The 25,183-nt window shown below is 41.1% G+C and overlaps 1 protein-coding gene across 2 annotated transcripts in view; it reads right to left on the bottom strand.

Moving 5' to 3' along the window:
* Nucleotides 1-25,183, bottom strand: part of NUP214 (nucleoporin 214) — a 74,669-nt gene that overhangs the window by 28,258 nt on the left and 21,228 nt on the right. For both annotated transcript variants that reach the window (XM_075015497.1, XM_075015498.1), the window contains exons 14-25: nucleotides 23,556-23,647; nucleotides 22,732-22,821; nucleotides 21,883-22,032; nucleotides 21,476-21,634; nucleotides 17,481-17,584; nucleotides 16,420-16,602; nucleotides 15,663-15,748; nucleotides 15,475-15,558; nucleotides 12,625-12,870; nucleotides 11,397-11,558; nucleotides 9,042-9,150; nucleotides 59-134 (exon numbers count right to left, since the gene is read on the bottom strand). In XM_075015497.1, coding sequence (XP_074871598.1) covers nucleotides 59-134; nucleotides 9,042-9,150; nucleotides 11,397-11,558; nucleotides 12,625-12,870; nucleotides 15,475-15,558; nucleotides 15,663-15,748; nucleotides 16,420-16,602; nucleotides 17,481-17,584; nucleotides 21,476-21,634; nucleotides 21,883-22,032; nucleotides 22,732-22,821; nucleotides 23,556-23,647 — 1,541 coding nt within the window. The remainder of the gene's footprint in view (nucleotides 1-58; nucleotides 135-9,041; nucleotides 9,151-11,396; nucleotides 11,559-12,624; nucleotides 12,871-15,474; nucleotides 15,559-15,662; nucleotides 15,749-16,419; nucleotides 16,603-17,480; nucleotides 17,585-21,475; nucleotides 21,635-21,882; nucleotides 22,033-22,731; nucleotides 22,822-23,555; nucleotides 23,648-25,183) is intronic.

Genomic DNA, 25,183 nt, shown 5'->3' with positions numbered 1-25,183 from the left:
AACTATGCATCTATCTGGCATAGTGCTTATTAGGTAAAAGGTAAATATCAAGAGATACCTGCTTGGCTTGATTTGTAGCAACTGTAGCCAAAACTTGGTGGACAGCTTGTGCTGCAGACTGAGGTACAGATGATCTTTAAGCATAAAAAAAATAAGACTTAATGAGACGCTAATTTAAGAGCAGCAATGTCACCCCAAAGCATCAACTTCTAAGAAGTCCAGTACAGCACTGATAGCAAAGAGTCTGACCATGTGATCCTAGCGAAACTCAAATGAACAAATCCAATTACAGAATAAACCTCTTAAAGGAATAAGCCTTATTTAACAGAGAGAGGCTGCAAATGTGTCTAAAGCTCTAGACTTCAATAATCAAGTCTCCTTTACACACATTTATGTCACTGAGAAGGTAGTCAACCCCTCTCTATCTCAACAGGGGATTGAAGAGAGAATCAGCAAGTCAGGGGGATTAAGTGCGTTCTACACCAGGCATAAAAATGTAAGAGGCTTTCCACACATTTCAGATTCTCAAAACAGGATACAAACATATGCAACTCTCAAGAGCGATGAGCAAAGACAGACAAAAATGTGCAGGGGAAAAAAAAACATCCTTTGTTTTCAATGTTGTATAGTGAATTAGCAAGAGAGGGGTGTGACATGGTTAACCTGAGATGTATAATATGATTGCTATGGTTATGGTTATCGTCAGTGCTCTTTTTGTGCTGGGATTAGCTGACGGGGGGTGGGGTGGGGGAAGCTGCCTAAGTATTGGCACCTCTTTTTTGTTTTTGTTTTGTTTTTGTTTTTTGCTTTTTTTTTGTTTTGTTTTAAAAGGCACTGGTTATAGTTGTATGAAAGTTTAACTTGTGTCATAAATGGTGCTTCCAAAGTGAATAGCAGCTACTTTTAGGGCGACACCTAACTCCCACTGTATGCCACATTATGGCTCTAATTATTATAACATGAAAATTGCCATTAAGTCACAGGACTTCCTAACATTAGCCCTCCATTTAGTTTGATACCATGGGTTTTAGAAGTAACAAGGAAGAAACCTTATAACCACATAATGATCTATTTTCCCTGCATCTAAACCAGTGACAGGTGCTCTGTAAAAACTGATTTCTAACTTGACTATGAGACAGACCAAACTCAGAAATTAAATCTGGAACTCAGAAGTGCTGTAACTTACTACACCACTCCCACTCCCAAAGCCTCATCAGAAGTCACCAGGAAACCTCACAGAATTTTCCTAACATCCCAAGGGAATGGGTCATGCATACACAGGAATAATTTCTTACAGCCATTCACCTTTGTGTGGAGGTGAGGGGAGGGAAAGCTGTTATGAGATTTGATGCTTTAAACAAAGGTGCAAAAAGATTGTGCACTCATCACAGGTTCCTCCCTTCCGGCAGCAAACGGCTCCCATGTTGCATGTACTGAAATTGCCCTCTGCTCAGCTATCACCACAATTGCAGCAACCGACTAGCATTGGAGAACGCTTAATACTAAAGGAAGGGAGGGAGTGAACAATGTCACAAAATGGCCAAAGTTCCTGGGTGCAGAGAAAATGAACAGATACTCCCACGACACTGGTAAATGGATAAGAGCCTTTCCCTTTTAATCTACTTGTTCAAGTCCAGGACATGTTTATTATGGCAAATCACTACACCAGACAAGACTTCAATGGTTCACGTACAATGAGTTGGTGATTTCAGTACAGAATTTAGTAGTCTGGAGTCTACATTCAAATCATACTTGACACCCTCAGACAGTCAAGAATTACAAGAGCAGGAAGAGTGAACCACTCCCTCACAATCGAGATGTACTGTGAGAAAGCTGCATCAGATCGTATTAACCCTATCTAGTGGGTCCAGGGGCATGCAGCAGGGCTCTTGGAGGGCTGCATCATCTCCCTTTGCAGCTCACATTCCAGACAGCCCTGGCTGGTGCTAAGGATGGTGGTGGGGAGGTGATGGCACAGGCTGTAGCCAAGTCTCCTCAGGAGAATGCCTGCCCATAGCAGACAACCCACGGCCTAAAAAATAAGTCACTGGTGTTTGTACTAAACACAAACAGCATATCTGGTTCTAACACGTCAGTGTTTAAAGGTACTTCAGTCTTGTGCCACACAATGCCCTCAATATCTGAGGTTATTTAGCATAATTATTCTGATTAACAAGACAGCTCCTAGACAACTATTTTAGACCCCTGCTCAGCAAGGATCATTTTCAGCCAGACCCCTCTGTCTGTAGACTTACACACAAAGCATTACACTGTAACTGTAATGCCCTATATACTGAATCTTCAGGGCACAAACTAGACTAAGATTCAGGGCACATGTGCCTGACACAAAGAACAAAGCCTTTTTAGCAAAAGCTAAGGTAATGCCATGCACTTCTAATGCTGAAGCAAATGTCTAGGTCTGATGTGACATCAATGAGCATGCACGCTCTTAAGTACTATCACCCACTCACCAGAACGACAACCATTCAGCTGCATTATAACCAGACTGCTAATGACACTTCACAGAAGGGTACCCTGCACTCCAGAACGGAATGAGAACAAGCTATGCAGGGAGTTTTAACCACCCTGTACAGGGCACACAGTGACTATCTCCACAGATGTTTTATCTTCAGCTCAGCTATGGCCACACAGCAAAGTTATTTCAAGATAAGCCATTTCTTCAAAATAATTTTGCTAGCACCAATGCTATGCACAAATTTCAAAAGAAATTTGAAATAGCAGGTGAGTTGTTTCGAATTTCATAAACCTCACTGCACAAGGAACATCTATTTCAAAATAGGCGCTGTTAAGACACAGAATGGCACTACTTCGAAATAAGCCATGATGGCTTCCAATGGCATTATTTGAAATAAGGACTGTGTGTCTGGACATGCTATTTCAAAATGCATTCTTGTACGTAGCTGTGTTATTTCAGAAAAGCTATTCCAGATTAGATGATTGTTGGCTGTGTGGAAGTAGCCCTCTAGAGCACCCTGCACCAAGTGCCAATACAATTTAAAGTCCAACAATGAAGGGAAAAAGCCAGTGCCACACCTGAAGGCTAGATTTAGTGAATATCATACAAGGATTCCTACAGATTGAGCAAAAGGGGGCTTCCATTTCAATACTTGGAATCAGTGTGCTTGCAACAGAACTCATCTGCCTATCCACACAACATGCAAGCTCCCAGGTTGAAACACCATGCTAAGCTTTCTACAGGTGATCATTTGAAAGCTCTTGCACAATCAGTTTGTCTGCCAAAAGCCCTATCTAAAGCCCACTTGACTAATGTGAAGTTCCAGCAAATATGTACACCAGGTTCATTTCATTTCCACACAAACTGGATTATGTGCAAAATGCAGGGGAGACAGGAAGAGGCAGAATAGAACCTCAGACCCACTTACAGTCATAAGACACTCCTAGCTCTCTTTCATCCAAGGATCTGAAAAAGCTTTTGAACACTAAGCCTAAGGATACCTCTGGAAGTAGGTGAGCATTACACAGATGACTAAACAAGCATGACAGTTATGCAACCTCCCCAAGATCACAAGAAATCTGTGGTGGAGTGGGGAACAGAACTCAGGAGTCGAACGCACAGATCTCTGCAATAACCCCTTGATCTCACTTCTTGTTACAGGCGGGACATTAAAGAGCAATGACTGATGAAATAAGAGCATAAAGACTCTTCAGAGATACAAATTGGAACTACAGGGAAAGATGAGACAATCCCGTAATTTCATTCTAGTGTTCTCTGAAAGAGAAAAAGAGCCGTATTCCTACTTTGGAACCTCACAAACTCAATTCTCCTCTAAGAATGTTCTGTATGCAGTATGCAGCACTGCACTCTCCTACTCACAATAATCATTGTTACAAGAGAAAAGGAATGAGGTTCAGAGACTGCCAGGGCCTGCAGATGCCCAAGGCAAGCTGGAGGAACAAGGCAGATGTGCTTGGAGACCGGAAGCTAGCTTATGTGGTTTCAATACAAATACAATTCCTTTCTCCAAGAAATCAGGGGTATTGGAACATTTGAACAGTTACTTGCTGAAGAAACAGCTCTTTGGAGTTTTGCTGAGTAGGGACTGTGTCCATGAGAGCTTGCTGTCTGGTATCAGCTTTGAAAGGGACAAGGAGGAGGAAGAGTGTTCTCTGGACTGATGTTCCTAGATCAACAGTTGTGGCAATGCTACTGGCAGTAGCGTTGCTGCTCTAGATCTGTGCTTCCCAAACTGTGAGCCACAGCTCCTTTGGGGACCCCTGAGTGTTTGGAAAAACTCTTTAACAGCTTCTTTGTTTTTCTAATTAAGAGACTACTAAGCTAGGCTAAAAGATTACCCATGTGCACTTCTTTGCTGGGGGCCTTCAGCAGAGAAGGTATTGCCGGGGAAAGCTCCTGGTTGGAGCAGGAGCAAAGAGGCTCTCAGTACAGGCAACAGGTATCTTTCAAGCTGAATTGTTGACTGTCCTGGCAAGTGTTTGTGTCAGGGTGTTCCCAACACTGGAGGTCTCCAGACTACAGCATATGGACGTTCAAGTAGCAGACACTGCTTGGGGGCTCTGAACTGAAGAGTGGGACCTGACCTCACATTTAACATACGAAGGTGTTCCAGGAAAAATGTAGAAGGAAGAGATAACAGCAGGGGAGATTCAACAAGTGATCAGGTGTGACTGAAATATTCAGCTTCTTAAAAAACCTCTTGCATCTAAGCCCATTACAAAAAGGAACTCTACATTTTCTTATAATTAAAAGCACCAGGTAGAGTTTTATGACGAGAGATTTCAACTGCTGGAGGCTTTTGTAATCCCAAGTCTGCAGAATCCAAGGTTGAGTTATAAAAGATATGCACATGCAAAAAAATTAGTCAGAAATGAAAACCCTTATCTTACGTTTATCACCACTTACTTTTGGATTCTGAGAAGCACAGCAAAAAAACATATGATGTCACTTGACAGGAAGCATCAGAGAATGCACTTTTCCATGTCACTTTCAGTCACTTGTATCAGCTGGTCAAGCAAAGTGACAGATTCCAAAAGCAGTGCAGGTATGAAACTTCCCCAGTAGAAGCCAACTTTCATCAGTAAAGCAGGATTACTTCCATTACCAAGACAGTGAACTTACTCGAACACTATGCTTCAGCCATAAAACTTCACTTCCAGCTTCTTCTGCTTCCTACAAATAATCACATACCCATAGAAAAAGAACTCCCAAATTACAAAGGTCCTATTACAGACCTGATCCTTTCCAGTTTATAAACTATCTTCTCTAACTGCTACCAACCAGAATATTTCTTACTCTCTGATCCTACTTACTATGTGAACTCACTTCACTGAACATGTTGAGCCTCTCCTTCTACTAGATCTGTTTGAACTGTATGCTAAAAAAGCTACATAAATTTAAAATTTAAAAAAAATCATAAAACAAAAGTCTAAAGGTCCTTGAATATTTTAGATTAAAAAAAATGAGGTATCTGCTGATTTCATGAAACAAGTCCACTTTAAAAAAACCTATAGACCACCTTTTTCCAGAAGGTGCCCATACTGTGCCCATTACACAGATGAGAAAAAACAGGCAGGGAGGTTAATATCTTACTCAAGTAACATAGTGACTCAGACTAAGTACCAAACAAAAGTCAGCCACTACATACTGCTGACTCACTAAAGGCAGTCTGGTAACAGAGCACATACCAAGTATAATGCAGAATCTTTTGAATTTCTGCTCAAAACTGTCTTGAAGTTCTGTGGTGACAAACTAGAATCTAATGATAAAGATGCAGCTTCATTATGTGGTGCTGTAAGTTTTATTATAACATATATAAATTAAGAGGATAAAAAGATTCACTGATTCACCCTTCCTACTCCTTCTGCTAGAGCAGCACAGAATGCCAGCACATAATAGAATGCTGTTGTAATGCTTCGAAGTACAGCCAGATCAGATTTGTCAGCTGTTACCTTCTGTATTCATGAAACTTTTCCAAACCAATTTCAATCATAGATTTAAGTACCGAGATCATCTCCATTTGTACATTTCTCTATTCCTTTGTCAAACTACATTCTGCCATCACTGAAGACATTTCAGTGCCTTATACTTTGCAGTAAGAATTCAAATCACTTTTAAAATCAGTGAAAGATAGAAGTGTATCATTTGAATGTAAATGACTTTATGCAACTCATCACCTCAACGTTTAATCAAAAGAATTCTTTCCCAAGGGGAAATGATTGTGCACCACTGTTTTATTAGAATGATGTGAATTATACTTACATAATGTAGCTACACTCACCAGGTCTGATGAAGGTTGGGGAAATAGAGAAAGATAAGGCAAAAGCACAAAGCAGATAAAAAACAGGTATATGTTGGGGCAAGCTTCCGCACAATGCCTCACAATGCTTAGAAATTGGGAACAAGTAATAGGGGATGCATCACTTGATGTTTACCTGTTCTGTTCATTCCCTTTGAAGCACCTTGGCACTGGCAACTGTCAGAAAACAGAGTGCTGGGCTTAGACAGATCTTTGGTCTGACCCAGTATGGTCATTCTTATGTTTGTCTCATGTTCCTTCTCAGTCAGATATGTAGCCTCGGACAGGATTTCATTGGTAAATGTGTAAGGGGAAGTGACTCCCAAGGAAGGAGTACTGCAGAAAGGGATCTAGGGGGTCACAGTAGACCACAAGCTGGAGTATGAGTCAACAGTGTGACACTGTTGTGAAAAAGCAAACATGATTCTGGAATGCATTAACATGAGAGTAGTGAGCAAAACATGAGAAGCAGTTCTTCCACTCTACTCTGCACGGATCAGGTCTCAAAGTACCTAAAAGGCTGTTACAAGGAGGAAGGAGAAAAATATTCTCTTCAGCTTCTGATGATGGGACGAGAAACAATGGGCTTAAATTGCTGCAAGGGAGGTTTAGGTTGGATATAAGGAAAATTTTCCTACCTACCAGGGTGGTTAAGTGCTGGAATAATTTCCTAGGATGCTTGTAGAATCTCCACCAATGGAGATATTTAAGAACAGGTTGGATAATATCTAACAGGGATGGTCTAGATGGTCCTTGGTCCTGCCTTGAGGGCCGGGGACTGCACTTGATGACCTCTTGAGGTCCCTTCCAGTTCCAGTGTTCTATGATTCTATGAAATTGCTAGCTCCCTGAGAAGAAAGTTTGCTCTTCAAACTCTTTCAATCCTTAGATCCTCCTATGAAACTATTGAAAGTCCAGTTTGGTTCTACATTACAAGCAATCAATCAAGAATGGCAAACAAACAGTTCCAAGAAATGTATGTCCAGCACATTCCACCATCCAGTGGAAAGCATTTGCAACTCCAGATGATTCACACTGGAAGTATATGGTGAGATTCTCTCTTTTTATAATACTTAAAAAACAAAACAAAAACACACCCCGGTAGGAATGTAGCCTAATCTCTAACTCCTTTAAAAGTTTTCAATTTTTGTTCACCCTCACTTTTTTATTCTTCATTTTTCTTGGTTTAAGCCATCACAGAAAACAAAACATGAAGATTTCAAGGTCATTAGCAAGACAGAAAAAAAAAGTTTTGTGGCTGGTGACACAGCTTGGTGAGAAAAGAGAAATCTCTGAAACGACCGGAGTGGGCAGCTGACCGTGGAGTATCTGAAGGCCGTAAGTTTCAGTTAAACTCATAGGAAAGTCAGAGCTGCTTGATAAAACTGTAAATTAAACAGTGAGCACATGCTTGTTGGTTTCTACTGAGCAAGACAGCCTAGCATGTGGACAGATTTCTGAGGAACTGTACCCCTAAATAGTATTTAATTCTTGAAATGTCAAGGGTTTTCAGTGTAGAAATTGCAGAGTAAAAATTTCAAGGATGCAATTTACGAGAGAAGCTGGAGCACATATTTAATTCTGCAGGGGTGTGGGACTGGAGAAATAAACTACAGAGCAGATGTTTACTCCTTCTGCCATACAAAAAAAGACAGCAGTTTAACTACTCCAGTATACAGACCCAGAATCAGCTGCAGAAGGGTACGGTTTCCCCATTCAAAAAATAGAGGCTACATGCAAAAATGCTAGTGACTGGGGAAAGGGGACTGTATAGTCAAATTTCAAGCTCACTACTGAGGTAAGAGGATCCAGAGGTTGCGTTAGCAATGAAACCACAGGATCTAGAACTATAAAAGAAAAGGAATATTTACACTAGAAAAACTTACCTGCTGTTGCTCAGGTCCTTAACTCAAATAATTTTTGATTTTTGGAAAATAAAATGAAAATGTCCATGCTTTATTTAAATCACTGCTCTGGGGTAGGGCTGCTGATGAGGGGGTTCACTGTGCCTGCCCCAGGGAGACAGAACTATCCCAGCACACACACACACTGCAGCAGCTTGGGGACAGATGAGTAGCGCCTCTCCACGGCCACTACAGCTCCAGCCAGCACGGCTGTGGCAGGTCCAAGTTCTTCTGTCCCCCTACACTCCCCAGCCAGAGTGAGGAATGCAGCAAACTATTCACTTTCCTCTGGTTGCCTGATGAAGCCAGCAATGTTCCCCTACAAATGGGGGGGAGGGGCACCTCCAGGCAACCCTTTTTACTTGCCTGGCAATTACCTCTTTTATGGTTTTATGAGACACAATCCCATTCCAGGTGTATCACATCGTTACCCTGCTTTAAAGTTATGATAAGAAGCAGCTGTATATTGAATTTGGTAGTCCTAGCTCTCTCAGTTTGGGAGGAATTCTTGGACAGATTCACTCTCTCATATATATTAGTAGATACAACTTAATATTGATCCTCTAGCCTAGATTATCAGGAGTGAAATTTCCTTTGTTGAGGCAAATAATGTAGCATGCCCTTGAATGATATGGAGAGGACAATAACTAGAACCTCACCGTAGCACGACCTGTACACTAACAGACAGCAACTGTTCGTTTCTTCATTACTCTCCAAGACACTTCCACCTTAATAGGTTCAGAATAGAAGAAGCTGTAATACTGCTCCCTCCTGGCAGATGAGCCTTATTGCATAGGCTAACAATACATTAAGTATCAAGACAGGACAATAAATCACACACCCTATTACTGCAGAAACAGCAGGGGCCGGGGCGCTGTTCTTCAGTTCTCGCACGTTCACCACCTGAGGGACGTTCTTCAGAGCTGATTCTGTCAAGGAGGTGCTCACAGCTTTAAAAGTGAACAGAGAGAAATCCCACCCATTAGCCAAAATACTCGACTGAACATGGTTCATACAAGTATCCAGAGGAGTAGCTTCTTAATTATACTACCACATATGTACACCTAGGAGGACAAGGGAAGGAAACTGCAGCACAGTAGCAACACTGGAACTCCTGGTTTATTCAGATTAGCAGAAACCATGGACAGAGCTTAAATTTGATATGAGTATTTACTGCTGACGAGACAATTTGTGACTTATGACAGCACAACTAAGATATATACAGAGGTGGCCAACAAGTTAGAGACTACAGAAGAGCCAAAATAGCTGTAGATAGAGTGTAGATAGATAGATAGAGTCATGTATTATATATTTATTCTTATCTATCACTAGAAAGATGGAAACAGTGCTTTTTTGGGCCAGTACTGATTAGGCAGCTTCAGCTGCAGAATTAGCTGTGGGGGTGGGAGTAGGGAAACAAACAAGCCCTCGATAAAAATATATAATATGTGGCTCAATGCCCACCCCCAGAGCCAGGCACCCGCAGGCCTCTGCTGTAACCCAATCCCGACCACTTCTCCAAACCCCAACCCTACCCTCTCCACACTTGCCCTAACTCCCTGGAGCTGCTGTCACCACCACCACGGCCATGCACTTCTCCCTCGGAGGGCTGGGGAGGAGCAGTCAGGCAACAGCTCCGAGGAGAAGCCCCATTTCATTGCTCAAAGAGCCACATGTGGCTCGAGAATAGCAGGTTGGCCACCCCTGATATATACAAAGTACTTGGGAAGACCACGTCTTGATTACAATTCAGAAGTCTGGTTATTTTATCTTTAGAACTGTGATTAAGATCATCTTCCTTTCACTTCCCTCCCTCCCTCCCCTTCAAATATTTCAGTAGAGAATAAAAGTATATATAACAGCTTCCAGAATAATACTGTAAAAGACTGGCCCATACAGAAGTACCTCTCGGGTGTGCATGACTTCTATTTTGATCATATCAGTGTACATTTTGAGTTTGTGCATATGCAAAACTAAAGTGCCTATGTTCAAATATCAGAGGGGTAGCCGTGTTAGTCTGGATCTGCAAAAGCAACGAGGGGTCCTGTGGCACCTTACAGACTAACAGAAATGTATGAGCATAAGCTTTCGTGGGCAAAGACCTGCATCTGACAAAGTGCGTCTTTGCCCACGAAAGCTTATGCTCATACATTTCTGTTAGTCTATAAGGTGCCACAGGAACCCTGGTTGCTTTTATGTTCACATATTAGTCCTAGGCATAAAATTAATGTTGTGCCTATTTGTGCTGGTAAAGTCATATAAAACTTCACTATATTTTATATTCTAATGACTGTAGAATTAGTTATCCTAAATTTGAACACTTATATTACTCAAAATTGCAATACCATCTAGTTTACTGGATTTTGTAATATTCGGAAGTATTGCATTTTGCCGGATGAACGTATAGAGAGTATGTCATACTTAACACAAATCTCCTTCAACTTTCCTTTATTAATATCTTAAATTAATAACTAAGAATCTAAAATGTCTAATTTACTTTTTCAGTATCCTTGCTGTCTATCTACTTTTTGCAGTTCCAGTCATCTTGGACAAGGAAAACAGACTAGTCTGTTTCCTCTTTGTCTGCAATAACTTTTTATTATTTTCTGCAATGACCGAGTGCTACCAGAGATACTTATCCAAATAAAATAAATACATAGAGTTTTCTTCTATTGTCTTTTAAAATCTAGGACTAACCTACCTGGCAGTATTCCTTTAACTTTAATACTAAACTGCTTTAATACATTCATCACCATTAACACCATGGAGAACTATCAGAATGGGTAACAGGTCTTTTCCTTTTATCCTGCATTAGTTATTGGGGATTTTTACGTATATATTTATTATTTAAGTTATGTAACAGTCAAATATTAGCAACTCTTGAGGTCTTATGCATATCAAAGGATTATAATGTTAGGGTTTGAAGATATATAGTTAACTCCCTGTGTTTCTACATACATTAAATGAATGTTAAGTAGCCTTCATGTTAATTTTTCAAGCATTTTGTTTTGATGATTAACAGAGAACAAACCACTGGCAGCATTGTGTGGGGAATTACACACAAATGCTGTAAATGTCATATTTGTCTCATGCCAGGGTCAATGATTTCTTACTTGCTCAAATCACAAACAGTCTACCAAAAATTTCACTTAGTGCAGAAATAAAACAAAACACCACCCAAGCACAAATGTTTTACCTGGAGTCTGGCTAGCCATCTGTCTCCTCAATGCTGCAGCAGCAGCTGCTTGCGGTGCTGGGATGGTAACTGTGGGAGCAGGGGCCCCATGTTTCACAGTCTTTGTTGCAAGCATTGTGCTATCTGCCCCTTGTGGAATGATTCTGCTTGAAGACGTAGGAACTTGGAAAAAAAAAATTACATTTCACTGAATTCCACATGAACAAGGGATGAGCCTATTAGAATACTATATATCTGCTATATCTGTGTATATGAAAAGCTGTACACTATAGATCCAATCCCTCAGAATCCTCATATAGTTGGACAAGAATGGTTTACAACTGTCAAGCAATCAGCACTTTATTAAATCTGGTAGTGTTCACTTTCCCATAACTTCTAACAAACTGCACAGTCAAGCCCTAATCAGTTGTTTTTTCAGGGAGGGTCAAATTGTCAACCCTAAATCCTTTGGAAAACCACAACCCAGTTCATACATTAACCTACTTAATTAACCTAATCAGACCGTCATCTGCAGAAAACACACTTTCTCTGTCAGCTACCAGATGTAGGCAGTCACGTAAAACTTGGACATATTTCATGGTTGCTGCTCAGTCTGAGTTCATGGTCACGTATACTGACAACTTATTTGATCACTTACCGAAGTCCCACAGAAGCGAGCACAACTCTTAGGGGTGTGCACAGAAACTGAACACATCAACAATCATCTTAATGTCATACATGGGATGCCAAGTGCTAAATCTGGCTACACCAGTTGAAAACAGAAGTTGGACACACAAAATTAAGACCAAAGCCCTCAATATTAACATTTGAGCTGCAGGCCAAGCTCCCTTATAGCTCAGAAAGGTTCACCCTTGTTTTACTGCTGGGGAACCTGAGGCACAATGAAATCAAGTGACTTTTCCAAAGCCACACATTAGTGGTAGAGGCAGGAGTTTTGACATTCCCTCCTGTCCTCTAGCCAATAGAGAACATAATCTTAACTGAATTCTTCTGTCTTGATTTAAAAGGCCCAGACTATAGGAGAAGCATAAGCCAGTTTCCAATATTTCTTCAACACTAGTGAGATGAGTTCAAGAGGGCAATAATTCTGCACTGTTAATTGCTCTCGGAGATCTCACAACATGAAGACAAACACTACAAAATCATTGCACCTAGATTTGAAGTTATGAAAAGCACCGTAAAGATTAAATGCACCAAGAAGAGGACAGCAGCTCCAAAATCTACTCACTTAAAGTGCCCAATGTGAGATGAGGTTTACCGAAGGGTGGAGACTGTGCCATCAGACCAGGCTGAATAGAGGGAGTCCGGACTACAGGAGCATGTCGGGGGACTTGCACTGGAGCACGTTCCTCTTCCTGCTCTACCACCTGTGAATCATCATTCTCCAGTGACTGGGAAATGGAGGATGTTGAACTGACTTCATCCAAATCTTCATAATACCTCAGAGACAGAAAGGCTGATCGGGAGAGACTGGCTGCAATGGTAAAAGAACTAAATTATTTTACCATCCAAAGACAACAAGGGTGTTATTTAATCTCAATGGCTAGGACAGAAGCGTCCTCTTCATAATATTTTTTAAATGGTTGGGTTTTATTTCATGGTGCAGAAGCTGATTTCTCAACTCTGGCACCACATGCTGTGTGGCCAGGAGTTACATTAAGTCAACATGCAATCTCCTGATCCTTTCAAATGTAAAAATAAGGGCTGCTTTCTTATTGTCTATTAAACATTTGGAAGAGTTGTTAATTACAGAAGGAGTAAATGAAAGCATTCTGTGTCTGAAAGTTACCGGTGTAGACACCGTCAATGGACCTTTTTGACCACAGGGAAAACAAAACAAAACACAAGAGGGGGCCAAAAGTGCGTAAGATACAGAAGAGGGAGCCCGAAGACACTATCTACAACGACATCAGGCCCCAACAAATGCTGTTACTTCACAAGGTCTAATATGAGCCACTGATAAGCTTCAAGAGCCACTGGGGTTCTTCTGTAATGAACCTGGGTCCCAACAACCCCCAAGATATGACGACACTGAGCCACCGTCCAAAAAACTGCTTTTGAGCAGGTGTCATTCCAAGGCTAGTCAAGGCCATAAAAAACCCATTGTTCTGAATCACATGAGCCATCCATCCAAAAAGCCACTCAGTGGTTATAAACAGATGGAAAGCTTATTTTCAGTGGCCTTCCTCTATTGCCCTGAGGGATATGAAGCTGAAATTTAAACTGGTTTGTTCATATGTACATTAGAACTCAAGCTACATATTTGTCGCATTTAGTGGGAAAAAAAAAAAAAAAAAAAGCTTTTCCTGCCACTAGCAGTCAGTATTCAAGCGCTCACCAACTGACAAAGACACCTGGCAGAGTAATGAGTGGGCCATGAGTGCTCTGAAATTCTCAGTGTTCATGATAAAGGCAGGGAAAACCCTAGTTCCCAAAGACAAACTGCAGGAGCTGTTTAGAATCCTTAGATTCTAGTTTCAGTTGACAAATGGCAGTTTGACATTGCTCGGTCATGTATGCAGACAGCACTAAGGCTACAGAAAAGCAGTGCAGCTATGGAGATGGCAGTGAGAGTGTCGCAGGAATAAAGAGACTGACGCTAAAATACCACCAAGACCAACCGTGGTAACCTGCAGTGTCTGTGTGTATGATCACCTGCAATGTAGCACCATTTCTCCAAGCTCTATGGTGTTAAGGCAGGACTTTCAAGACTGGCAGAAAGAGCAGCAGTTTATCAAAACACAGAGTCTGCAAGTGTCTCCGCACTTGAAAACACTGAGAACCACCCCTAAGACTAATCTAATGTAGAAGTTTCTTGTTAAATCACATGATTATAAGCTTCAGCCTCAAATCATTTCTCCAAGTCTCATGTAGAAACTATAGTAAAAGTTATTCAGGAGTCATATTCTCATCTAGCTAACAAGCTACATTGTCGTCTCCTTGATTAATTTAACATTTCAACAATGAAATATAATATTTATGGTTCTTAGTACTGTAGGTCTACGGGAGGGATGGGAAAGAGGCAGGAACTTGCTATCAGACCACTGGCTTCCTGCAACCCTTGACTGCCTCCAGCACAAGAATTCAATGACAAATTGCTCTCTCCTGTTATTGTAAGGACATGATTCCTTGTGATTTAATCTGCAAGACTTACACTGAATAATAACCACTTCAGAACAAGAACTACTGATGTTTGATTCTTATATGAGTGTCATGTACATTGATTATATTAGATAACACCAAGAAGAGAGGCATTTGGTTTTAAAGTGTCTTACTTTAAAACATTTCTGAAACTCAATTTCAGACTGAAAGGCTCACTGCAATTAGGAGACTAGATACTCATCTTAAATCTCTCTCATGAAAAAAAGCTGTACTGTGTTTGGGGTGAGAGGAAGGGTGGGGGTTTGCATATACGTAAAAACTTAATGATACCGTCCTCATGCCTTAGATTGTAAGCTCTTTGGGGCAAGGACCACTTTTTCAGGTTTGTATTTGTATAGCTCCTAGCACAACAGGTTCCTGGTCCATATTTGGAGTTCTTAGGGTATTAGACACAATGCAGATGCTCACTATAAAGTGATATTTAGAAGTTTAGTTAAGTGTAAAAAAATCTTTGAATATTTAGCAATCATGGTTCAAAACTAGTTTTACTCTGCAGTTTTGTGACAGGGCTTCTTAAAGCCTTCTGGGTATTTTCACGGTATCTTCACAGCTGCATTACACAGAAATAAACAGCCAACACAGTATGGAGAAAACAGATAAGAATTAGGAATTTCATCCTACTTTGCCTCTGTTTGTTATTCAGCTTTCTTAACAGCTTAGCAGACAGCACAACTGTTACTGATAAAAGGCAGGGAACTCTGAGGAAAGATCACTAAAAGAGATGCTCATTAGTCCTGTCTGAGCAGGGAAAGGAAGCCTCTACTTAGAACTAGTTCAACAGATGCCAGTTACATGGGGAACTTGTGAATGCAAAGGACTAAGATAGGAACATTTCTTTTTATACTTAAGGCAGGACATTAACAAGTTTTGTAGGAAGATTTGAATGCTTCAGACTCCTAGTATACCAAGGGTTTACCTGGAGCAGTGGATCTTACAGGTGGAGTCTTCCTCTTAGCTAGGAAATTTCTCAGCTGTGCCTGTTTCACTGGGGACAATTTAGCTGAAAAATGGAAAAAAAAAAATCTTGATTCTACAGAAACCATGGAGACTGTTACATGCCATTTTTAGAACGTGCAGATGGAGGGAAAACAAAACAATAGTTACCAGGTGCTTTCGGCAAAGACTTGGCATATGATTCCAAGGTAGTTTTCACCAAAGCATTGCGCAGGCTCTCAAGGTCACTGTCAAAGCTGAAACAAGACAGAGTAGCAAAACAAAAAGACGTACAGCAAGAACAGCTACACTGGTGCCTCACATAAACAGCATTCTGGTAATTAGAAGGAACCACAGGCTCATGTAGAAACACCACAACTTGCTGCCAAACTCACCTGGAAGGGCTAAAGGACATAGGATTGTCTATATGCCTATGCCCCAAGGACAGTGATTTACAACAGCCTTTGTGGAATGCCATGAGAACCTTTAGATGGTGCACTGTTTAAATGTATGCACTAAGACCTTAAGCTACTTAGGAAAAATCAAATGGTTATAACATTCCTTCTTGTCCTAAACTAAAATTCTGCTGTGATCTTCATTAGACATGATAATGCTAAATCATTTATGAGGCCACATTTTCACCACTGTGAAAGCCCATCTTAAAAGAAGCTGTCACAAAATACAAGAGAACTCACTCATTCTCAAGCCTGTCTGAGGAGCACCTGTGTTACTAGTGAACAGAATTTTACATTTACAGCTGGTGCCCGTTTTTAAAGACTCCCTCCTATCTTCCCAATAGCTCTACACTCAGTTATGATATCTACAAGCCATGACTCTTCAGTCTGTCTGGAGCATGCACCTTCACACACTACCATTAGGAAGAGACTTAATATACTTCCTACTGCAACCTCCAACTATTATAACATACCTTTGAGCACTGCTAAGAGAAGACATGTCACTGGGCATACTCCATTGAGAGGTCTGATTATATAAGCGGAGCTGCTGCAGGCTATCCACCAGGTGATTCAGCCTCTTTCTTTGCTGATTAATTATCTCACGATTATTAGCAAGAGTATTAAATAAAGTCTCTCGCTCAGGAACAATCAAGCGCCTGAAAACACCACAAAAGAAAAAGGAAGACACAAAAAGTCCATTAGATACACAACCTATCTGCAAGTGCATGTGCAGGCATAAACAAAATATATTCATTTAATCTAGTGACTTAAGTAGACTTCAGCCCCCAAGCTACATTTTGGTTTGAAAACCAAGGCAACACAGGTCCGTCATATATTTCTCTTTGTAGTACACTGCATGATTATTTATTTAATATGTAGGTAACTGTTCAACAAAAGGTTTTCATTACCAGCCTTTTCTGGATTTATGTAGCATAATGTTTTTTCAACTATGTTTTGTGGGACACTGATGTTCTGAGAACAACTCACAGGCATGCCGTGAGCATCTGATACTTAAGTTTTAATATAAGATAGTGATAGTATACATAAATTTCTGTTATTAAAACCAGATAAAATGTTACTTCTTCACTGCTATGATACCTGATTAAATTAGTTTGTTTTGTTTTTGCGTACATCTTGCTGTTTGGGTTCTTTTTGGTCGGACAACAATTGTTTTTTTAAGAAAATTTTCATAGGCTTTCCACATAAATATTATTGTTTGGTGTTCTGTGGTCTCAAAAAGCCAAAAAAACCACTGGTGTAGTGCAATACAAAGCCTCCTTTACAGGTCTTCTGGCAAGTGGAATTTACAGTATGTAAAGATTTTAATGGGAAGCATATAGCAAAGTCAGCTATAGTTAAATAGTCTGAGGACTGAACTTGAAATACCAGTCAACTTGAAATGGCTCAGACAAATATTGTTCATAAACTCTTTGAAAAAGATTTATAGTGGTAAGCATAAAATGCCTTTGTCTATTAATATTGGATGCCTAATTTATTAGCATGCTCACTAGTTTTCTATTCCAATTTCACTCACTTTTGGTTTTTTTTCTGTTCCAGATGCCGGTCCCACTCCAAATCCAGAACATCATTCACATCCTGAACAGCAAACTTTACATACTGATGTAAACGTCTAATTTCCTACCAAAAAGAGAAAATAAAATGTCATCATTCAGTTCTCTACTGGAATCTCAAATCCAATAAAGGAAATTTAAGAACCCATAAATGAACCAAAATAAGACACATGGGACACTCCTCTATATACACAACAAGGAAATTTCAATCAGAATGGCAGAACTCTATAGAGTAGAACTGTTTTACTAATCAAATCTATCACTAGCTTGCCGTCTGCCCTTGAGCAAGCCAACTTCTGTACCTCAGTTTCCAATTCTCTAAAATGGAGGTCATACTTCCCTATCCTATATACACTGCATTGGTACTTGTATGAAGTGTGTTTCAAATGCCAGGTATTATATGGATCAAACCTCACTTTTCCAGAGTGACTTCCTGCTCACAAGGACCTTGCCCGTTTATATTGTTGACATTTCTAAAAGGTAAAATGTAGTGAAAAACTTCACTATAGGATCTATGCACTTTCGAAGAACTCAACCTCGGAGAGGTAAGAAAGTACTACAGATTCAACCTCCCTGGTCCACGCCCTTGGGACCTGAGCGGTCGTGGACCAGGGATTTTGCTGAACCAGGGTGGTCAATTCAGTCTGCCTGCCTACTGGTCTGAGTCCATTCTCCTAGGGTCCCTGCCCACAGCTTCCTGACCCTCTTTAAACCTCACGCAGGCTCCAGATGCTGGCTCCCTGCCCCAGCCACTACTCCCCAGCGGCAACTTCCCGCCTGGCCCTGGCAATGAGCGACCAGCTTACCAGCCCGAGCCACTGCTTCCTGCTGCTTCCCCCCACTCCCTACTCCTCCTCTTGCTACCAGACCAGCTGTGGCTGTTCTGCCCTGGACTCCTGCTGCTGGTCTGGCTGGCCCCTCCTCCTTCCAGCCCCCAGACTCTTTGGTTCCGCAAGATCCACGGTTCTGTCCTGCTGGACAACGAATATTGCCGGATTTGGGAGTTTTAACTTGTATCTTCAGTTTACAGATAAAGCACACAGGCATAGGGAGATTAATGTGACTTGCCCAAAACTACCGAGCTCATTAATATATGTGCTAACAGAACTCAGACATCTTGAGTCCCATTCCAGTGCACCAAACATAAAAACCACCCTGCTGCCATGCTTTCATCTTTCTTCTAACATGCGACAACATGAAAAGTCTTTGCAGAATCCTGCCTTTGGTCAGTGGCGGTGCATGCAGTGGGACATTGAATGTTACTGATTTCAATTGCACCCATTTAAATATCAAAAATGAGAAAGGATGCCAAGCTCTATCCCTGTCACAGGATTTCACTGTAACTGGTTTTAAGATACAAAACGAGGCTCAAAACACACACACACACACACACACACACACACACACACAACTGGTAGAGCCCTGCAAATTGGCAGGTATTTGCTGTTATCCCCTCCACAGATGTAGATGCAGATGTCTCACAGGTTATTTTTGAGGATACAAAACTTGTATCCACATCAGTATCCAGAATCTGGCAAATTTGCAGATCTCCACTTTATATCTGCAGGTATCCATGGCTCATTTTTGCAGATACAGATGAGGTTGCTAATTCTGTATCTGGGCAGGGCACTACAGACCAGGTCAACGTGAACAAATTCAGCTCTGCTGTTGACCCAGGGATACACAATGAAAAGCACAATTCCTCAGTCCAGTAACTTGGAGCACTGATGTAGCGACTACTCTCAAGCCAGGGAGTTGATTAACTCAGACATCAAAGAAACCCCATGATCTTAAAGCCTGTTCAGAGCGGGCAGGAGAAGTTGGTCAAGTGGCTATTCCTATGCTAACATTCTGCACACAGGAGACGTGGGAATGGCACCAGCCAAGCAAAGTTTCACAAACGAAAAGTATCAACAAGGAGGCAGAAGCAATTACTCCCAGAAAGTTTAACAGAAAGTCATCTCTCTGTACTCTCATCTCAATATTCCCACTTCTCTCCCCTTCTGCCATCCCACTCCATGTTCTTTTCTTCACAGTCTGAGCAGTCTGCTCCTAAAGCCAAGTTATCATCCCTTTAAAGTCAGGCATGCTGTGCTGCAAAATATAAGACTAACAAGTTGGGCCATGAAACCTATGGCATCAAGGGGAATTTTAGTAAAATCTGAAGTGACTATTCTTTTCACTACAACAATATACGGAAAAAAAATATGTATAGAACATTTACTTTTCCTGGTCTTGAATGGTATTCCAATGGGCCCCATGTCAGCGATGAATGCCATACCAAAACCAGGATGTCTCTTTCTCAACGTAAGGACTACACACAAAATAAGCAATACTGTGAATTAAGAAGGGATATTTTCTCTTCAGTTGAAATCTGAAACTGCATGCAAAGTGGTGATATAAACTGTCATACATTAATTTTTAGTAGCACAAAACCATTTTAAAATTTCTACTATAACACAAAAGGTACCCTCAATGGCCTAGTCCGACTCCCTGAGATGAGCACATTTTGTCTATAGGCAGCTAAGAACAAGGCAATTGTCACAGTTATGGGGCACACTGATTGCACTTTCCTGATGTACCTGTCATAGTTCAGGGGAGCTGTACTTGTATTCCCCCTCCCTACCCAAGCAAGAGCACCCACTCTTAAGATAATGGCTGCAAGCCGTCAACTCTCCTGCATGGATCCATGCATCAATTCCCCTCTCCAATGGCTTCTTCATGTTCCACACAGCCCTGATCACTAATGCCCCCATCAGGTCAAACTGCCAATGCAGGCCTGCACTTGCACTTTATTTTATCTCCAAAGGCTATGAACAGGTTAACACCATGTCTCTTTCTAAGCAAGCAGCATTAGTCTCACAGTGAAAGTGGTGCAGAGAAAGCATTAATGAACACGATGAAAGTTCCTAGATGCACGCTAGAAAGTTTATCAGAGGTCATCTACCAATTTTCCGGGACCCCAACAGACAAAATCCTTCCAGTCCTTCCCAGGAAGGAAGGAAGGAAGGAAGCCCTCCCTGAAGAGAAGGTTCTGTCCATTTGTTGACTCCAAAAGTAGGCCTCAAGTCACTTTAAACCTCAGGCTATTTCAACAAAAGTCATTTCTTTGTATGTTAGCCTCCGGAGAATCCAGCTTAAACTACTGTATGCTAGCCGCTCCAGGTGGTAGTATCTCTGTAGAGGCGCTATGACTACTCCTCCACTTATCCCCACCTTCCGCTCTGGCTGTGCTCAACATTTCCCATGGAAGAACATACAATCTCTGGTCCACAATAATATATAAACTTAATACAGTAAAAGCTCCCAAAGATACTACAGGAAACGGCCATATCTAACATAGTAACTTTCAATACTGGTAGTGAGAAGCACTTTATCCTAGTTTCTTTCATCTCTTTCGAAGCCTTTGGAGTATTTTGGGAAATTTTCCATTACAATCAAGCATTCAGACCACCTTTTAGTTCTATGCTCTGCCATCCATGAAATGAACCACAGTACTAGAAGCCATTATAAATCATCAAATTGCTCTGCAAACAATTTGCCAAAGATAAAAATAATTCTGAAAACATAATTTTATGAAGTGCTAAAAAAATAATTACCTGGCACTTGCCAAAAAATTCATTTAACTGTTATTGGTTAGATTAGGGCACTGGGGGTCAGACACTCTATTTGTAGCTCTGCCATTGACTCTGATCTTGAGCAGGTTACTTCACTTTCGTAGGTCTCTGTTTTCCCACATCTAAAATGGGGACAATACCAGCCACACAACAGTTTTAGGGGTATAATGTTAAAGTATTTTGGGATCTTTTGAAAGACACTGGTAAATCACACTGCTGTTGTACTGCACTGAAGCAATGCAAGTGTGGCAGGACAAAACTTCTGGGCACCTTACAGTCAAGCCTCAACAGTCACTTTTTATTTTAAAACCCCAGTTTGAAGTTATGAGGCTGCTTTATACCTGAAGCTGTGCTTCACTTTTGGGGTCCAAAGGTTTCTTATACAGCAAGTGTAAATATCCCAAGTTATGATGTCTCTCATTCTGTTCTCTAGCATCTTCCACCCCAGCGAAGCCCTCCAGAAGGGTGGTCTTCAGAATGCTGATATCTCCATGAAGGGACTGTGAACAGATGAAGAGAAGAGCTAGATTGAAAAATAATTGTGAGAGGGTCATTGCTGAAACCCAAATAATGTACTGATGCCAAAAGCATTTACTTTTGGGAACAAATGGATATACCCATGAGGACATCTCAGCTATATTGTTTGGCAATTAACAGGTTAACCAAAGATACGTTATCCCCAAATGCTAGCCATGAAAACCTCAATCAATGGGTAAACATTTGGGAGGGGTTCTGCTGCACTACTTACCTCTGTTGTCTCTTTAATCTCCAAGAGAAAGGTGTGAAGGTCATCAGAATCTGTCCTCAGCTTCTTCATCTCCTCAGCAGTGCCAACTTGGAAACAGGCATTGGAAGTTCGGGCTTTGAGCTCTTCCATCTCCTTTTGGAAATGGGCAATCTACAGAGCCAGAGGGTAAGGAGAAGTTCAACCACTGTGATGCGACTACTTCTGGAACCAATGTAACTAATTTGGAGCCAGCTAAATATATTAACACAACTATGAGTGCATGACAATTTACAGACAAAGGAAAGTCGCTTGCATGCCCTTCCAACCCAAGGAAAAGAGGCCTATATTTCCAACATAAACGTAATGCTAGCAGTTTAAGCAGCCAAACTTGGATGACAGTGTTTTTAAAAGTGATTCACACTACAGGTTGAAACTCTCATCCAACACCCTAGAGACCTGACCAGTGCTGGATGAGAGAATTTGCCAGACCACGGGAGGTCAATATTTTCTAGCACGTGACCCACACTTCCACTGCTTGCTGGGCCCTTAGCAGGGTAAAATACAGCTAAATAACAGCACAGAACACCGAGAGACAGGACTGGTGGCTGTAAACAAACTTTAAGACCACAGGAAACTTGGCCACACCCATGATAAGTCATTGTTTGGCTAACTAAAATCATGCCGGATTATGGAGTTTGCCAGATGAGAGCATTCTGGATTAGAGAGATTCAACCTGTATAACTGAAAGATCTTCCACAGTAACTAAGAACTGAAGGACGCTAATGGACTCTGGAAGAGTGACTTATGACCACTCGTCTGTATAGTGATATTTTTTGAAATCAGAAGACAAAATCCCTTGAAAAATCTTACCTCCTCTCTGATTCCTGCTATGACCGGGTCTGAATCTTTCCACTGATGGACCTGTTTTTCTAACCCAGTGCTGGACAATGCTGACTTGCCCTACAAAGCCAAGTGTTGAGAATGTAAATATCAAAATGACAATCTTCATTACCAAACTCCTGCTAATAGAAAAAGTTTGTGTACAAAGTCATGTTAGATACGCTTTAGCTGCCCTTTGGAATAATGTTCACCTAGCAGTAAAATGAAAATATCTAAATGTTCGAACAAAGTTGAACAGATTTAACCATACTAAACATATGAAAGCGTTGGAAATCATGGCTAAATCTTTATGCACCAATATGAGTTACCACTTTAACTATACAAAACAAAAAAGCAGTCCTGTAGCACTTTAAAGACTAACAAAATAATTTTTTAGGCGATGAGCTTTCATGAGACAGAAAATTCAGAATTTTCCAGATCTGAAGAAGTCCCACAAAAGCTCATTGCCTAATAAATTATTTTGTTAGTCTTTAAGTGCTGAATGTTTGCTTTTATATTTTGTGAAGATACAGACTAACACAGCTACCTCTCTGTGCCCTTTAACTATTACTTCCCACTCTGATATTTAATAACATTAGATTCTTCTAAGAATTACGCCTTTCTGCTGATAAAAAGATGCAATTCTACATTTCCTCCCCATGCCAAGCATTAGTTTTAGCTTTGTTTATCACTTTTAGTTACTTTTAGTTCTTTAGTCCCTTGACGCAAGAACATTAAATCAGTTCAAGGCTAAAGCAAATCACAGGTCAGTGAAATGCCTCAGTTTCTGTATAATTTGCTCAAATTCTCCTAACCTGAATGGAGCTTGATTTTGCTGCAGGAGGAGTGATCTTAGCCGTCTTCAGCAGACTAGAAGCTGCAGGCACATTCTGAGCTGGACGTGCCACTAGAATTTGAAGAGAGACATAACTAAAGACAAACATGTATAGTTTTTTTTTGGGGAAAAAAAAAGGTTGCTCATTGGAGATAGGGCATACCCAGTTTTGAGGATATTTGAATCACAAGAAGGAAGGGCAGAAACACTAACCGTGCATTTTAGCAATAATGTCCTTTAAAACAATGCATCAATCTACATCAAGTCAGCAATGTTCTACAAACATTAGCGATTACCCCTGCTCCCAGACCTGAGACACAGATAGATGCCTTGGAACTAGAGAACAAGTACGAGTCTAGCAAGCATGTTCACCAAATTCCATGCACATTTTTTCTTTTTGGAGCAGTTCGGATGAAGTTGGACCCTCATAAAATTTAAACCAACAGGAATGGCTAGACAAACTAGAAAGTAGGTTGGTGCTCTCCAAGAATTCTTTCCCAACTGTAAGAGCTCTGCTAAAACTACTAAGTATAGCATGAAACATCCCTTAGTCCAATTGCTAGGATCCTTATGGAGCTTAACTACTTTTCAAGTCTGACGTCTAGCACCTCTGCTATTTCAGTCCTGGTCATCTCCTGACCAGAGACAGCTAGTCACATGATAATATGAAAAAAGGAGCATTAACTTGTTAAAAGAATGACATACAATTTAATTGGTGATCTGTTTGAACTCTGGCCATTAGAGATGGAAGGTAATGCATTAAGTCAATGCAACACAACAAACACATTTTGGCAACATAATGAGATGTACTAATCTACAAAGTGCAACAACTTCTAGATGAAAATCTGAAGCTAACTAAGGTTATGTCTACACTAGGAAATAAAGTTGAATTTGTAACACTCGATTTTATAATGTCAAAGATGAGTATCACCATCTGCCACAAAGTCAACTTAGTGTCTCCCCACTAATTGCCAAAGTTCAACTGTTTCAGCAGTGCATTGTGGGAACATATCCCACAGTTCCCTGAGCCCCCTTCCACTTTGGGGTTCTTTTTGCTGCTGCATTATGAGAAAAAAAATTTCCTGAGAGTGGTTGTGGGAGTGACACGTTACCTTCCCACACTGCATTGTCCTCAAAACAGCCATTTTTGAGACGCCTCTTTCCCCAGTGAGATATTGTTTGAGTCGTCTGCATCACCAAACTTTTAAACAAATGTGCCCTGATAGCGCCCACTGTCATCTTCCCAGACTGCATTGCCCTCATCCCCCACCCTTCGAAACGAAACAGCCAATTCTGAGAAGGAAATTAGTAAAAATGGGGAATCCCAGAGGGCACAGGTGTCCAGTGGTTGGCATCACTCGGAGGAGCAGGAGATGGAAAGACAGAGTAGTGGTTAGGCTGTCTTCCCCTGTTGAAAATCTGTGGTCCCCTGGGGAATGAACACCTTTCACAGGGCAGGGCAGCAAGTCAGGGAGCTGTCAATCCCACACATTATGGTGCCTGTTCTCCAGGCGTCCGTGCCATGCTGTCAAGAACTTCGGTGGTCCACTAGGGAAAGAACACCTTGAGTGTGAGCCTCCTGAGAAATCTGTACAGGAGCCAAACGGA

This window comes from Carettochelys insculpta, chromosome 21, assembly GCF_033958435.1.
Source record: "Carettochelys insculpta isolate YL-2023 chromosome 21, ASM3395843v1, whole genome shotgun sequence".
NCBI lineage: Eukaryota > Metazoa > Chordata > Testudines > Carettochelyidae > Carettochelys > Carettochelys insculpta.
This window is presented reverse-complemented; position numbering and strand designations above follow the sequence as displayed.